This window comes from Barbus barbus, assembly GCF_936440315.1.
Source record: "Barbus barbus genome assembly, chromosome: 27".
Lineage (NCBI taxonomy): Eukaryota > Metazoa > Chordata > Actinopteri > Cypriniformes > Cyprinidae > Barbus > Barbus barbus.
In genome coordinates this window covers 12,301,115-12,317,490 of record NC_136755.1, presented here as the reverse complement: position 1 = coordinate 12,317,490, position 16,376 = coordinate 12,301,115, and the positions used below count along the sequence as shown (strand labels likewise).

General features: G+C 39.0%; 1 protein-coding gene across 1 annotated transcript in view; it reads right to left on the bottom strand.

The window, feature by feature from the left end:
- Positions 1-16,116, bottom strand: part of LOC306847228 (gamma-aminobutyric acid type B receptor subunit 2-like) — a gene marked incomplete at both ends in the record, with an annotated part of 228,733 nt that extends 212,617 nt beyond the window's left edge. The window contains one exon of the mRNA XM_079381059.1: positions 15,805-16,116. Coding sequence (XP_079237185.1) covers positions 15,805-16,116 — 312 coding nt within the window. The remainder of the gene's footprint in view (positions 1-15,804) is intronic.
- Positions 16,117-16,376: the final 260 nt, after the last annotated feature.

The window sequence follows — 16,376 nt, the reverse complement described above, 5'->3', positions numbered from 1 at the left end:
AAAACAAAAATAACAACATTATTCAACAATTCTTCTCTTCTGTGTCAGTTCTTCTGCGTATGCACGTGGTGCTACTGATGCAGGAGCCGACGTTCTGATGTAGAACCTGGATACTCTGCGGCTTTTTTGCAAAGAGAGGGAAGCACATCTGTGTTTGGGTCCACTGTTCTTTGCTCTATATATAAATGATCTTCATTTGGCATGTCCTGGCATTAATATACAAATGTATGCAGATGATACTGTAATCTATTTACATGGTAATAGTTTCACACAAGTTGCAAATGATCTTACAATTTCCATGGTTAATGTGTCGGCATTGCTAAAAGAGAATTGCTTGCAACTAAATGTTTCCAAAACAGTATGTATGTTTTTTTCTAAGTCAAATAGTTTTACTAAAGAGCCGGATGTTTATGTGTCAGGGCTGAGGCTGCAGGTAGTGTCCCAATATAAATACCTTGGAATACTGATTGATTATAAACTTACATTTAAAGCTCAGGTTAAAATGGTCTGTAAGCAGGTTAAGTTCAATATCTATAATTATAGGTTTATACGAGATTATATGTCATTTGAGGCAGCTAAGATGTATATGCATTCTATGGTTATTCCTTACATGACTTACTGTTTAATGACTTGGTCTCAGGCGAGTTTAATGACTCTAAAACCATTAGAGTCCATATATAAACGTACACTTAAAGTTCTTGACAAGAAACCAGTACATTTTCATCATTGTTCAATATTGAAAAAGTATAATCTGAGTTGGGAAAACATAATTAAGTATGCAAATGCATGCTTGATGTATAAGATCATTCATGGTTTAACTTCTCCCCCTCTTGATCGGTTAGTCAACATTAGAACAACTGTATATCGTTCTACAAGAGGTGCATTGAGAGGAGACTGTATTATACCACTTAGACGGAGTAAGTTTAGTCAGTCCGCATTTTCTGTTAAAGCTGCACGAGAATGGAACACTATTCCGACAACCATAAGAGATCTAGATACATATAAGGTTTTCAGGGTTCAATTAAAGAAATGGTTAATTAGTAGTCAGTTATGAAAACATTAGAATTATATATTGTGGCTGTCCTTTTTTCTTTTTTTGATTGTGTTTATGTATTTGTTTTTATTATTACATTCTATTGATTGTTTTTATTAATATATTGTTTTATGGATTGTGCTATGTAATTGTTAAATTATAAATTGTCAATTGTTATGTATTCTAATCACATCTTTTTAGGGTAACTTGTAACATCTGTCCAGGGACTACAGATGAAAAATAGCCTTTGGCTAATTCTGGTACATTTACAGAAATGTTTTATTAATGTACAATGTCCCTGTTAACTAAACAAATAAATAAATAATAAACATGCTTGTCTCGTGATACTGTCCTTGAATTCTGACACAGAAGAGAAGAAATTATTGAATAAAGCCATTATTTTTGTTTTCTTTGTGCACACAAAGTATTCTCGTAGCTTCATACCATTACAGTTGAACCACTGATGTCACAAGGACTATTTTAACAATGTCCTTACTACCTTTTTTGGGCCTTCAACGTGTCAGTTGTGTTGCTGTCTATGCAAGGTCAGAAAGCTCTTGGATTTCATCAAAAATATCTTCATTTGTGTTCTAAAGATGACGAAGGTCTTACGGGGTTGGAAGGACATGAGGGTGAGTAATTAATGACAGAATGTTCATTCCTTTAAGTATAGTTAAGAAGATTTGGGGTTCACATAAGACACATTCTTGACAAAGGAAGTTAGATTAACTGTAGAATGCAGGAGTCTCAAGACTATATGGACTATATAAGGTCGGACCCCAGTCTGAAACCAGTGGATTCTTCTGTGCTTTAAAGGGAATTAAATTAAAGACTATTGTTCTGAGGGGATTTAACTGTTATATAGTTGAAGCACAGCACACTGTCAGCATGTTACTTACAACATTGCAGCTTACGTAAGGTTTAAAATAATTTTATTTTGTTTCATTTTACTTTAAATATAAAAATAAATAAATGGCATTATATTTGCTTGTATGCTATATATATATATATATATATATATATAAGTATATGTGTGTGTGTGTGTGTGTGTGTGTGTGTATTAGGAGTGTAACGATACACGTATTCGTATTGAACCGTTCAGTACGAGGGTTTAGGTTCGGTACGCATTACAAACTGAACGATTCGTTGGACTAATCCTATTACATTTAGAAAATAAAAGAGCTTAAAGTGTGTGAAATATCTGTGTCACTGCGCTCAACAACGCAGCCCAAACAACGTAACAGGCATCATGCTGTCTGCCCCGCGATAACCTCCCCTTGCTGGGGTGCGTCGAAAGATGATGATCTTGTATCGACGATAGCCAGAGATATTGTCAAAAACATCAATTAATGAAAATATTAAGAGGATTTGGCATTTCCAATTAATGTAGGCCTGTTACATTCTTATTTTTATTAGGACTATTATTATTATGAAGTTACTTTTATTATTAAATTAAAAGTACAATAAATTTTCCCCGCAATTATTACCGCATAACTGACACGCTGCGAGGATAAGATTATATTTACTCCTCAATTAAAATGTTTTTAAAAAGGTATTTTAAAACAGGTCTATTAGGCTGTAGGCTACCTACAATTAATTATAGTCCTATAATTAAAATATTAACACTGCAGTCATCAATAAAAATCAATGAAATAAAAGCTTTTATTTCGAGCACCGACTTAAAAACAACCTATTTAACACGAAATATGTTTCTTCAATTTTTTAATTTTTTTTACTATGTATAAGAGAAATATAAAGGAAATAAATGAAAACAGCTATAGGCTATACACGGTACAGGCATCTCGGTTCGGTGCATGAGGCCTTACAACGAATACAGGCAATTTACCCCCAATCCAGAAGGGGGAGCCTGCAGTAATGCAACACTGTTTGATAACCTCCAGAAGAACAGCGAATGCCATGAGTTGCGCACTTGAAAACAAAGCCCCCTAGACAGTGACCTTGTGCTGATTCTGAATGCGTCTCTCACATAGACTGACAAAGGAGTTTACTTTAAAGCAGGGGTGTCAAACTCAGTTCCTGGAGGGCCGGAGCCCTGCAGAGTTTAGATGCAACCCTAATTATACTCACCTGATCCAGCTAATCAAGTCCTTCAGGCTTATTTGAAAACTCCATGGTTTGTGTGGTGGAGCAGGGTTGGAACTAAACTCTGCAGGGCTGCGACCCTCTAGGAACTGAGTTTGACACTCCTGCATTAAAGGCTTGCGCACTCAGCTTTGTGCTCGTGTATCCTACCTCTCTCATTCGGCACAAATCCAAATATTCCACAATATTTCCATATTTGCGATGTAACGTATCTTAATGCTAATATACTATTATTTATTATGTAAATTATAGGCTTTGTACTTCAGTCACGTTCCAACAGTGACACAGAGGCGGGCACGCTGATGTTTGGTTCACTGTATTTTATTTTGATAAAGTACCAACTGCGCTGTCAAGTTAGCAATGCTGGAACTGATGTGTGTTTGTGTGTGTGTGTGTGTGTGTGCACTCCAGCGCGATCACTTCAACTGTTTCCTTATACCAGCAGAATCAACTTTAAACACTTATTGTCTTATTAATAATGCATCACTGTATAAAGGTCTGCTTTTATTTACACTCACAATGAAAACAAAGCAGATTTTGTATATATAACATAATGCAATAATATTTAGTATTTTCACATCTTGGTGGACAAAAATTGTAATTTGCACTACTGTCTGTTCAAAATAAATGAAAAGAAACCGAGTATAGTAGATTTTGGATTTTTTTCCTGTTGTACCGAAGTATGTACCGAACCGTGACATCTGTGTACCGTTCCTACGTATATTAGGGGTGGAACGGTACACAGATGTCACGGTTCGGTACGTACTTCAGTTTGGGGATCACGATTCAATATATATATATATATATATATATATATATATATATATATATATATATATATATATATATATATATATATATATATATATATGCGCATGTATATATACTGTAGATATATATACAGTCAGGTCCATAAATATTGGGACATTGACACAATTATAAAATATTTGGCTCTATACACCACCACAATGGATTTCAAATGAAACGAACAAGATGTGCTTTAACTGCAGACTGTCAGCTTTAATTTGAGGGTATTTACATCCAAATCAGGTGAACGGTGTAGGAATTACAACAGATTGCATATGTGCCTCCCACTTGTTAAGGGACCAAAAGTAATGGGACAGAATAATAATCATAAATCAAACTTTCACTTTTTAATACTTGGTTGCAAATCCTTTGCAGTCAATTACAGCCTGAAGTCTGGAACGCATAGACATCACCAGACGCTGGGTTTCATCCCTGGTGATGCTCTGCCAGGTCTCTACTGCAACCGTCTTCAGTTCCTGCTTGTTCTTGGGGCATTTTCCCTTCAGCAAGTGAAATGCATGCTCAATCGGATTCAGGTCAGGTGATTGACTTGGCCATTGCATAACAGTCCACTTCTTTCCCTTCAAAAACTCTTTGGTTGCTTTTGCAGTATGCTTTGGGTCATTGTCCATCTGCACTGTGATGCGCCGTCCAGTGAGTTCTGAAGCATTTGGCTGAATATGAGCTGATAATATTGCCCGAAACACTTCAGAATTCATCCTGCTGCTTTTGTCAGCAATCACATCATCAATAAATACAAGAGACCCAGTTCCACTGGCAGCCATACATGCCCACGCCATGACACTACCACCACCATGCTTCACCGATGAGGTGGTATGCTTAGGATCATGAGCAGTTCCTTTCCTTCTCCATACTCTTCTCTTCCCATCACTCTGGTACAAGTTGATCTTGGTCTCATCTGTCCATAGGATGTTGTTCCAGAACTGTGAAGGCTTTTTTAGATGTCGTTTGGCAAACTCTAATCTGGCCTTCCTGTTTTTGAGGCTTTACATCTTTACATCTTGTGGTGAACCCTCTGTATTCACTCTGGTGAAGTCTTCTCTTGATTGTTGACTTTGACACACATACACCTACCTCCTGGAGAGTGTTCTTGATCTGGCCAACTGTTGTGAAGGGTGTTTTCTTCACCAGGGAAAGAATTCTTCGGTCATCCACCACAGTTGTTTTCCGTGGTCTTCCGGGTCTTTTGGTGTTGCTGAGCTCACCGGTGCGTTCCTTCTTTTTAAGAATGTTCCAAACAGTTGTTTTGGCCACGCCTAATGTTTTTGCTATCTCTCTGATGGGTTTATTTTGTTTTTTCAGCCTAATGATGGCTTGCTTCACTGATAGTGACAGCTCTTTGGATCTCATCTTGACAGTTGACAGCAACAGATTCCAAATGCAAATAGCACACTTGAAATTAACTCTGGACCTTTTATCTGCTCATTGTAATTGGGATAATGAGGGAATAACACACAACTGGCCATGGAACAGCTGAGAAGCCAATTGTCCCATTACTTTTGGTCCCTTAACAAGTGGGAGGCACATATGCAATCTGTTGTAATTCCTACACCGTTCACCTGATTTGGATGTAAATACCCTCAAATTAAAGCTGACAGTCTGCAGTTAAAGCACATCTTGTTCGTTTCATTTGAAATCCATTGTGGTGGTGTATAGAGCCAAAAATGTTAGAATTGTGTCGATGTCCCAATATTTATGGACCTGACTGTATGTATATATATATATATATATATATATATATACAGTGAAGCCAATAAGTATTTGATCACCCTGTGATTTTGCAAGTTCTCTTACTTAGAAATCATGGAGGGGGTCTACAATTTTCAGCATAGGTGCATTTCCACTGTGAGAGACAGAATCTAAAAATAAAAATCCGGAAATCGCATTGTATGATTTTTTAACAATTTATTTGTGAATTACTGTGTCAAATAAGTATTTGATCACTTGAGTCAAAAAAATTTAATATTTGGTACAGAAGCCTTTGTTAACAATTACAGAGGTCAAACGGTTCCTGTAGTTCTTCACCAGGTTTGCACACACTGCAGGAGGGATTTTGGCCCACTCCTCCATACAGATCTTCTCTAGATCTGTCAGGTTTCGGGGCTGTCGCTGAGCAACACGGAGTTTCAGCTCCCTCCAAAGATTTTCTATTGGATTTAGGTCTGGAGACTGGCTAGGCCACTCCAGAACCTTGATATGCTTTTTATGGAGCCACTCCTTGGTTTTCCTGGCTGTGTGCTTTGGGTCATTGTCATGTTGGAAGACCCAGCCATGACCCATCTTTAATGCTCTGACTGAGGGAAGGAGGTTTTTGCCCAATATGTCACAATACATGGCCCCGTCCATCCTCTCCTTAATACAGTGCAGTCGTCCTGTCCCCTGTGCAGAAAAACACCCCCAGAGCATGATGCTTCCAGCCCCATGCTTCACTGTAGGTATGGTATTATTGGGATGATACTCATCATTCTTCTTCCTCCAAACACGGCGAATGGAGTTAAGATCAAAAAGTTCTACTTTGGTCTCATCTGACCACAGGACTTTCTCCCATGACTCCTCTGGATCATCCAGATGGTCCCTGGCAAACTTCAGACGGGCCTGGACATGGGCTGACTTAAGCAGGGGAACCTTCCGTGCGATGCAAGATTTTAAACCATGACGTCTTAGTGTATTACTGATAGTAGCCTTGGAAACGATGGTCCCAGCTCTCTTCACGGCATTGACCAGCTCCTCCCGTGTAGTTCTGGGCTGATTCTTCATCATTCTTAGCATCATTGATACCCCACGAGGAGAGATCTTCCGTGGGGCCCCAGTCCGAGGGACATTGACAGTCATCATTAGCCTCTTCCATTTTCTGACAATTGCTCCAACAGTTGTTCTTTTTTCACCAAGCTGCTTGGCAATTGCCCCGTAGCCCTTTCCAGCTTTGTGAAGGTCTAAAATTTTGTCTCTTGTGTCTTTTGACAGCTCTTTGGTTTTGCCCATGTTGCTTCTTAGACTTTGGCTGATTGTTGGGGTGCACAGGTGTCTTTATGACAGCTAGCGACCTCAAACAGTTGCTACTAATTTAGAATCATGAGCAGAGTGTAGCTGGACTATTTAAAAGCAAAATAACAGGTCTTTGAGGGCCAGAAATCTGGCGGATAAGCAAGTGATCAAATACTTATTTGACACAGTAATTCACAAATAAATTGTTAAAAAATCATACAATGTGATTTCCGGATTTTTATTTTTAGATTCTGTCTCTCACAGTGGAAATGCACCTATGCTGAAAATTGTAGACCCCTCCATGATTTCTAAGTAAGAGAACTTGCAAAATCACAGGGTGATCAAATACTTATTGACCTCACTGTATATATATAAATTCTAAAACTGAACATGGACTGACTTTGTTTAAAAAAATATCAGCTCAGTGAAAATTAGTCCTCAGTGTACTAAGTGATCCCGTGAATCCCCGAACCGAAGTACGTACTGAACCGTGACATCTGTGTACCGTTCCACCCCTAATATACGTATATATATGTATGCGTGTATATATACTATCTATATATATAAATTCTAAAACTGAACACGGATTGAATTTGTTTAAAAAAATATGTGAGAGTGACTGGATGAACGTGTGAGCAGTGGATTTGCAGTGGTACTTGCCAGCATCTGCCTGTGGACCACCACACTGCACAGCTGTGACCAGACCATCCATCCGTCCCCAGAGTAACATATCCCATGGGCTTGCTTACACCATTTATGCACACACACATTTTGTCTGTGCATCAGTAGCTCCTTCTTTGCTGTCCAGGAATTACACAGGATTTAATGTAATTAGAGGACTGACAAGGGCAAACTTTACGCTTATTACTCAGTGCTTGCCCCTAGAGAAAGACAGCACTCACATGGCATTTGGCCAATCTCTAAAGACAAAGCCTAAATCCTCTCATTTCAATTAACTTTCAGTTTGTTTACAGTTAAAAAAAACATACACTGAGAGTCGAATTAATACACAGGTGTGTCCTACTGTCCATTTACTTGCATAAATCCACACATATCAGTGCTTATATCTATCTCTGAATCTCAGAAATACACAATCACTAGTATACAGTTTATAGTCTACAAAGACAAAAATGTGGAAAGCACACTTATCAGAGACGAATCTCATGCATTCAGACACCCTTAGACAAACCACACTCAAAATAACTGTGTGGGAGGGTCGTGGTTTGATGTTCATCAGTTCAGTTTCAACCAGAAGCCAAACTCAAGTTGTGTCCATTTTTCCCACAGCGTTTTGGAGGACAGTGAGAGAAATCAGCTTGGAAATGTCCCCGGCCCCATTTCTCCTCTTCTGGCATCCAATCAGTCCCTTTCCTTACTGCCCTCAGCAGCAGAAACAATCGCTGGGCGTTTGTTTTACATTTATGGTACAATCAGATGTGCCAAACCAGCACTTTTTGGAACATTTGCAAATTTAGCCTGCCGGATAATAAAAACAGCTGCGGAATGTGTCAGATGAGCGTGTCCATGTGTACCATTACTAAAATGAAGGAACTGGTGCATATTGTACTTTTCTAACCAAATATAAACCATCTGTCAAACAACACAACTCAAGTAATCTCCATCACTAAAATATGTCATTTAGCAAAAACACTGTCAATAATTCTAGGATTATAGCTCTGAAATAATCCATAATACCTGCCAACATGCTACAGTTAGAGAAACCATAAAATATGCTTGGAAACCCAGTTCATAATTAAACACACTACAGAGTTTTTGAAGAACATTGTTAAAGCAGAGATTTGCATTATATATATTTCCATTAATTAAAGTTGGCTAATATGTGTAATAAGTCACAAGCTATTTACTTTCGTTATCACACATCTGAATGAAACAGGACATTCAATGAGAAAAAAAGTAGGTTGGGACTTGATTTTATCCATGAGACATTGACTAGATCACTCTATGGAGGCTTTTTCACTGGGACATGTAGACTGAAGGGCATGTTCACTCACACAAGCACCTTGATGCATCTTAAAAGTAACGTTCCTTTTTACATTTGAAATAAAAGAGTGGTTTATGGGCTTGAAACAAACCTGGCTGCCTGACCTGCCTACTTTGACAGCAAATACCATGTTATTGTGCTTAAAAACCTGTTCAGCATCATACTGCTTAGTGACCTCAGTCCTTGAGATGTGACCGTCTAGGTCAACGAGCAGCAGAATAAGACTAGAATAACTGCTGGCTATGAGTATGACTCACTAAAAGGTCAGCAATTAGAGCCCTGTTTCACAATCCAACAACAAACACCAACTATGAGTTAAACAACAAAAAGCGGCATTTTAGTAAAGTAATACATCAGCCAAATTACATTCAATTCAATTATACATTCAATTATACAGCAGGTCAACCCACATGACCCATCATTGACCTCCTGACCTCTGTGAAGGGCAAGGCCTCTGTTTATCAGCATGCAGAACAAAAAAGCACAGGGTGGCAGCTATTTGAACCCACTGAATCACAACATGAGCTCGACAAAATACTGAATTCAGGCTCCAGTGTCTGTTATTCTCCCTCACTGTGTGATAAATGAAGGCCTCTATGGAGATATTACTTTACACTTTAAACCTGTTAGTGCTCATTTTCCCCACTATATTTCAGAAAAGACAGAAGAACAGTTGCAGGAACCTAGCTGATGTCCACATAGTCTCATTACACATGAACAGAGACAAAAATGCAGGATGACAGGACTACAGAGCTCATAAATTCGGTAATGTGTCCATGGGCAGCGTAAAATCACAGCAGGATCCAATTGGAGTCTGTTATGAGTGGAAAAAATAAAAAAAATAAAAAATAAAAAAAATAATAAATAAAAATGATAATAACTGAACAGTATAATATGTATAGCAAGTACTGCATTCAATTATTACAATTTATTATTAATAATATAATATTAAATAATTATATATATATATATATATATATATATATATATATATATATATATTATACTGTATATATTAACTGTGACGGGTAATTGTTTCCATCAAATAGAAATATGGGAAAATGCAGCAAAAATATTGATTCTTGCCATGCAACTATTGTTACAGTATCAAGAGGTAAAACGTCATAGCAGCCTGAAACTACTAAACACATCATTTAAACTACTTTCAATCAATTCCTTCCTTTGACCAATTTTATTTTGCTAGACAACTGAGGTATAGATGTTCAAACAAACAATACGCTGTCATCTTAAGATATATTACAGTTTCATTTAATGTGAGCTATTATGGCAATGCTTTTTAGAAAAACTGTAACTCATTGCAACAACACGACAAGATGCTTTACATAAGCTTGGGGCTTTTGGTCTTTTGAGAATAACAGAAATGTATGGCAAGGGCTCAGAGCTCTGCAAGGGTCCCTGCACTCTGTGTGCAAATCTGACAAGATGCATTTGCTCCTCTGTGAGGCGTAAGCTCCAGTGATATCTGTACACATGACACCAGGATGGTAGCATGAGCTGGGCTCAAAGAGGTCAAGAATACCACTTCAGTGGAGTCAAGCCCCCCTCATGAAGGGAAAGAGCTTTCTGCAATTTTATTTGCATTTTAAAAAGACATAGAACATCAGATCTACAGTCACAAAGCTTTAAACTAAGCATTAAGCGGCTAATCTGGGGTCTTTTTTCTCTTTCTTTTTGCTGAAACTCTATGAGAGGCAATTATTATTATTATTATATATTATTATTATTATAAGTCACAGCCTCTCATTCCTCTAACACAGTAATAAGGAACATGGTGATTCAGTCTGAAGCAAATTCAATTCTCTAAATGTGAAGTATTGAATCTACATTATCAATTATATACCACAAAGAAGAAAAAAACACTTCCATAAATGAGAAACTGCGTCTACAGACCTGAAAGATATATCAGTATACAGGTAAATAAGCACTACAACAGACAAGCGTTGAGGCCTTTTCAAGATAATTGCACAATAAAAGTACATCAATGCTTTTTCCATTTCTATTTGTGCCTCACTCGTTATTTTAGAGGATGAAAACTACTCAAGGCAAACAATATCATTTACCGCAGATGAAAGTGGACCCTTACAAAAACGATGGGCATCCCTGCTGTCGGAATGATCTAAGACCAAACCGTGACCTTTAGCACAGCTAATGATCTCCAGTCCACTGAAGATACTGAGGGGGTCCTTCGCAGTGCAAATGTTGCGTGGGCTCCTCTCTTTAATTTCTCTCCAGATCTTTCAAGTGAATCTGTGAAAGGCTAAGCGCTGTGGGCACGGCCTGCAGCACCCAGGCTCAGGCGAGCGGATGGGTTCTGCCTGCCTGGGGATGCGTTGAGAGGGGATAAAGGGATAAAGAGCCTCTGCTCTGGGACTGATTACTTACATCTGCCCTGTTAAATCCTTGCATGCATACGCACAGCTACTACTGTTTGCTTTGTTTACTGTTTGCCAGTTTATATATATAGTCATGGCCAAAAATATCGGCACCCTTGGTAAATATGATCAAAGAAGGCTGTGAAAATTAATCTGCCTTGTTAATCCTTTTGATCTTTTATTTAAAAATTTACAATAATCTAACCTTTCATTGTTATTATCATAAGAATTTTAAATGGGGGGGGGGGGAATTCTTGAAATTCTTGAATGAATGGGAATATCTCTGAGGTATATTCCCATTCATATTCACAATTTTGAGCACTCCAGGGTGATTATGAACATGAAATTATCCAGCCATGGCTTCCTGTTTCACAGAAATATAAATAGGAGGGAAAACAAAGCCCAAATTCCCTTAATCATTCATCACAATGAGAAAAACCAAAGAATATATTTCTGATGTGCAGCAAAAGATAATTGAGCTTCACACATTAGTGAAGTGGCTTTAAGAAAAGAGCTAGAGCAGTGAAAATTCCCATTTCCACCATCAGGGCAATAATTAAGAATAATTTCCAATCAACAGAAAGTGTTATGAATCTGCCTGGAAGAGGACATGTCTATATCGTCCTAATGCACGGTGAGGAGGAGAGTTTGAGTGGCTAAAGACTCTCCAAGGACCACAGCTGGAAAATTGCAGAAAAAAGTTGAGTCTCGGGGTCAGAAACCCTTAAAAAAAATTGTCAAACAGCACCTACATCACCACATGTTGTTTGGGAGAAAATTTTCAAGAAAAATTCTCCAAGCTCATCCAAAAACAAACTCCAGCATATTCAGTTATCAGACACGACTGGAACTTCAAATGGGACTGGCTTCTATGGTCAGATAAAACTAAAAAATGAGCTTTTTAGCAGCAAACACTCCAGATGGGTTTGGAGAACACGGGGATAAAAAGTACCCCATGTGTACAATGAAATATACTGCTGTATTTTTGATGTTGTGGGCCTATATTTCTGCTGGAGGTCCTGGACATCTTGTTTAGACACATGGCATCATGGATTCTGTCAAATACCAACAGATAAAAAAATCAATAAGTGACTGACTCTGTTAAGAGTAAACACGTCAGACGTTTTTGCAGAAAATATGCTGAGCATCTTTGCAGAAGCAAGCTTGTGTCATTGCGAAGTGCAAGTCATGCAGAAAAAAAAACAATATACTGCTAGTATACATACCTCTTTGTGTTTTGAATGTAGCAGAGACAAAAAAAAAGCAGTAGCGGAGACGCTAGCACGGAATAAAGCCGCACATTCAAGCTTCCTGCATTCCTGCCGCTGACTCACAAGACGAAATATAATACTAGCCTACAGCACAACTGCGACGGTAAGACAACATCTGTATAGCAAACTGTATTGCTGTTACTGTTGTTTTTAGCATAGGCATAACAACGCAATGGCATTACCACAGAAATTTACCGTGGGAAGTCGTGGCCTAATGGTTAGAGTTGGACTTGTAATCCAAAACTTGGATTGCCCTCGAGTTCGAGTCTCAGGCCGGCAGGGATTGGAGGGGGGGGGGGGGGGGGGTGAATGTACAGTGCTCTCTCCACCCTCAATACCACGACTGAGGTGCCCTTGAGCAAGGCACCGAACCCCCAACTGCTCCCTGGGCACCGCAGCATAAATGGCTGCCCACTGCTCCGGGTGTGTGTTCACTGCTGTGTGTGTGCACTTTGGATGGGCTAATTGCAGAGCACAAAGTCCGAGTATGGGTCACCATACTTGGCCACATGTCACTTCACTTTCACTTTAAACCAATGCACATTCAGTAAAACGAAAGAGCGCTTATGGACACACAAACCTGAGAAAATCGGATTTGGGCTGACAGTCTGAACGAGGCTTAAGAAATCTTAGAGATTCACATGTTTGGATCTTCCAAACGGACAATAATCCAATCACAAACCTCAAAAACCAAGCTTCTGCTGGCCATTCCAGTCCTCTGACCTGAACCCTGTAGAAAATGAGTGAGGTGAACTGAAGAGAAGAAGCACCGTCATGGAGCTGGGAATCTAAAGTCCCTTTCACACAGAGATTCCGGAAAATACACGGGTAATGTGTTCCGGCAATTGTTCCCGGATCGTTAGATTTTGGTTCATTCACACTGCCAGTGATTTTCCAGAATCTGTGCGTGCGTTCACACACAACCCGTAAAGACACGTGACATTTCATGTGACGTGTATAATGCGCCGCGCACCATTTCACTAAACTGGCGAACGAAAAAAAAAAAAAAACTAAACTGGCGAACGATTTCAACTTCAGCACGGAAGGGTCTGGAGTGATTCTGGATGAAGGAATGGTCTCTGATCTCTTGTCAGGTGTTCTCTAACCTCATCAGGCATTATAGGAGAAAATTTAGAGCTGTTAAACTGGCAAATAGAGGTTTCAAAAAGTATTGAATAAAAGGGTGCCGTTAATTGTGGCCAATGTGTATTAGAGAAAAACATTATTTCATAATGATATTTTCCCCCATTTTAAATTTTTATTCTCCAATGAAAGGTTAGATTTTTGTGAATTATTTTAATAAAAGATCAAAAGGATTAACAATGCAGATTAATTTTCACAGCCTTCTTTGATCATATTTACCAAGGGTGCTGATATTTTTGGCCATGACTGTATAGGCTAAAGTCTGACACTTCAAGAACTTGTATATTTGCAATTAAACAATCAGAAGAACTTTATGCGAAGCACCTGATTTTACAAAAGTTAGCATGATTTTTAATGTATGAGGCCATATATCATTGCTTATTTCTTTGCATGTTAGATCTACAGATGTCTGACTGTTCATCTTCAAATCTGTCCGTCTTGCTGCTGTAAAAATCAGATGCCAACCATTTACATATTCAGCTCATTATGATTGTGACAGAGAGTGTAGAGGAATATTACTCAAAAGTCAGATAGATGAATGATAGATGGCCAAATCAAAGTAGAGACAGCAACAATGGGTGTTTATAAGAAGAAAAAGTTTTGTTTAACAAAACGCTGGTAAATCAATATGACAATCAATGCACAATAGATTGCCAAGGCACCACCGGACATCAGGGGTCATGGATCTTCATGCTCATCTCAAACGATTCAGCTTAAAGCATGTGCAGAAAACATAGCGACAGTCTGTTTTAAATCTAGCGAGAGCTTCCAAAGATATTTTAACGCCCTGGTAATTTACACTTTGGTAATTATGCAAACATCTAGCTACCCGTTTTCCCGCGCTTTCTCATTTCCCTGTTGTCACACATATGAAAGTATGGTGATAAATACCAATTGATTAGCTCCTCATCTCCCCAGGTTATCACACTACCACAAATAGTACATGGTGAGAGGCCAAAAAGTGCCTTTTGCATGAAGGAGTAATTTTCAAATTTTCTCACTCGTTACTATTAAAAAACAGCCCATAAGAGCATGAAATTTAATATACACTTCATTAAAAGAATTACCTGTGGGCCTACCCTTTGCCTAAAGTGTTATTTATTAGGCTGTACCTTTGTAAGTCAATTAACAAGTAAGTCACTTAGATTTATTGAGCTTCTCATTAACTAAGCCAAAATTTTAATATATGTTATCAATTAACTATGAACTATCACGTCATATTAAAAGATCTGTGCTGTAGGTTGGACATTGATATGACAACATCAAGGACAACGAATAACAAAATGTTAACCTCTTCAAATTCATCAAATTCATTCCATTTTGAATTACTGAGACCTAAAATTAATATGAAGTACTCAAAATTTTTATTTTAAGACCTAGGGTAAGAGAAAAAAGACAGGTAAATTAATTACTGCAATCTTCAGGTGTACTGAAAACTAACACTACCCTGCTGGAGGGAGAAAAAAAATATCTTAAACCAGTTAACACTCCTGGTTTATTTACTCATGGGCACTTTTCATCTGGTCAGATCAGGAGACCATCTGAAACCGGCTAAGACTTGTAAACCATTTTAGGCTGGTTTAAGATGGGGTGGGGGGGTTCAGCAGGGTTTAAAAACTGACCCCTAATACATTTCCATATAGCCTACCTGTTTACATGAATTAACATCCCTATATGAAATTCTAATAGATGCAGAACTCATAGAGCTGAATAAACCAGCCACAAACGAGGATTAATACCGACCCGTTTATGCAAATGAGCACGACAACCGATTTTCTGTTCTTAACTGATGAAAGAAAACATGCAGCACTTACTGCACGAGCCACTGGCACGTGCGCAGCTCATCAAGACTGTGCAACACCTGTGTACACTTCACTAGCACAAACTTGCTCGTTTTTGCCTCCTCCAAACATCTGATAGGAAACAATCGCTAGACACCGCACAAACCCCAGAAAAATCGCGTTTTCCACATGAGCGCGCGCCGAACGCACACTGCCCGCAGTTCAGCCCCGGAACTTGCACGTAGACGTTAACGCACGCATTTACCTCCGTGTCGTAGATTTTGGTGATGAGCGAGAAGGAGTACTGCCTGGACTCGAGGATGTGCTGGATGGCCAGCTGAACGGCCGGCTCGATGCCTTGACTGATGCTGCTCATCAGCGCTGATTCATTCATCGGCATCAGGACCATGATGGGCAACTTCTCACCATCCCTCGTGTACCAGTTGTTGTCCAGGCCGTGCCTTGTGTAATCATTGCAGACCTTCGCCAATGCAGGATGAAATCCCAAGACGGACAGGAGTAGGCATCCCGAAAGAAAGATCATGTCACATCTGCAGTACCTCCGGGACGGAGCCATGCTACCGAACAACTGAGATCCACCTTCTCACTGTCCTGGCATCGCAATCTTTAGGTTCCTCTTGGATGCTGCGATCAGTCAAAGAGAAATGACATGATATGCAATAGTACAGGCTCTCGCGCACTCGATCTCGAGAGTAGAAATGATGCGTAAAACCAGAAGGTGTCCAGCCGCAGGGGTTATAAACTAAGCTGCTTCCCCTTTTACGGGTCCTTATCAAATCCTGTCCGATCCAATCCTTCCTTTCACCTCCAATACAC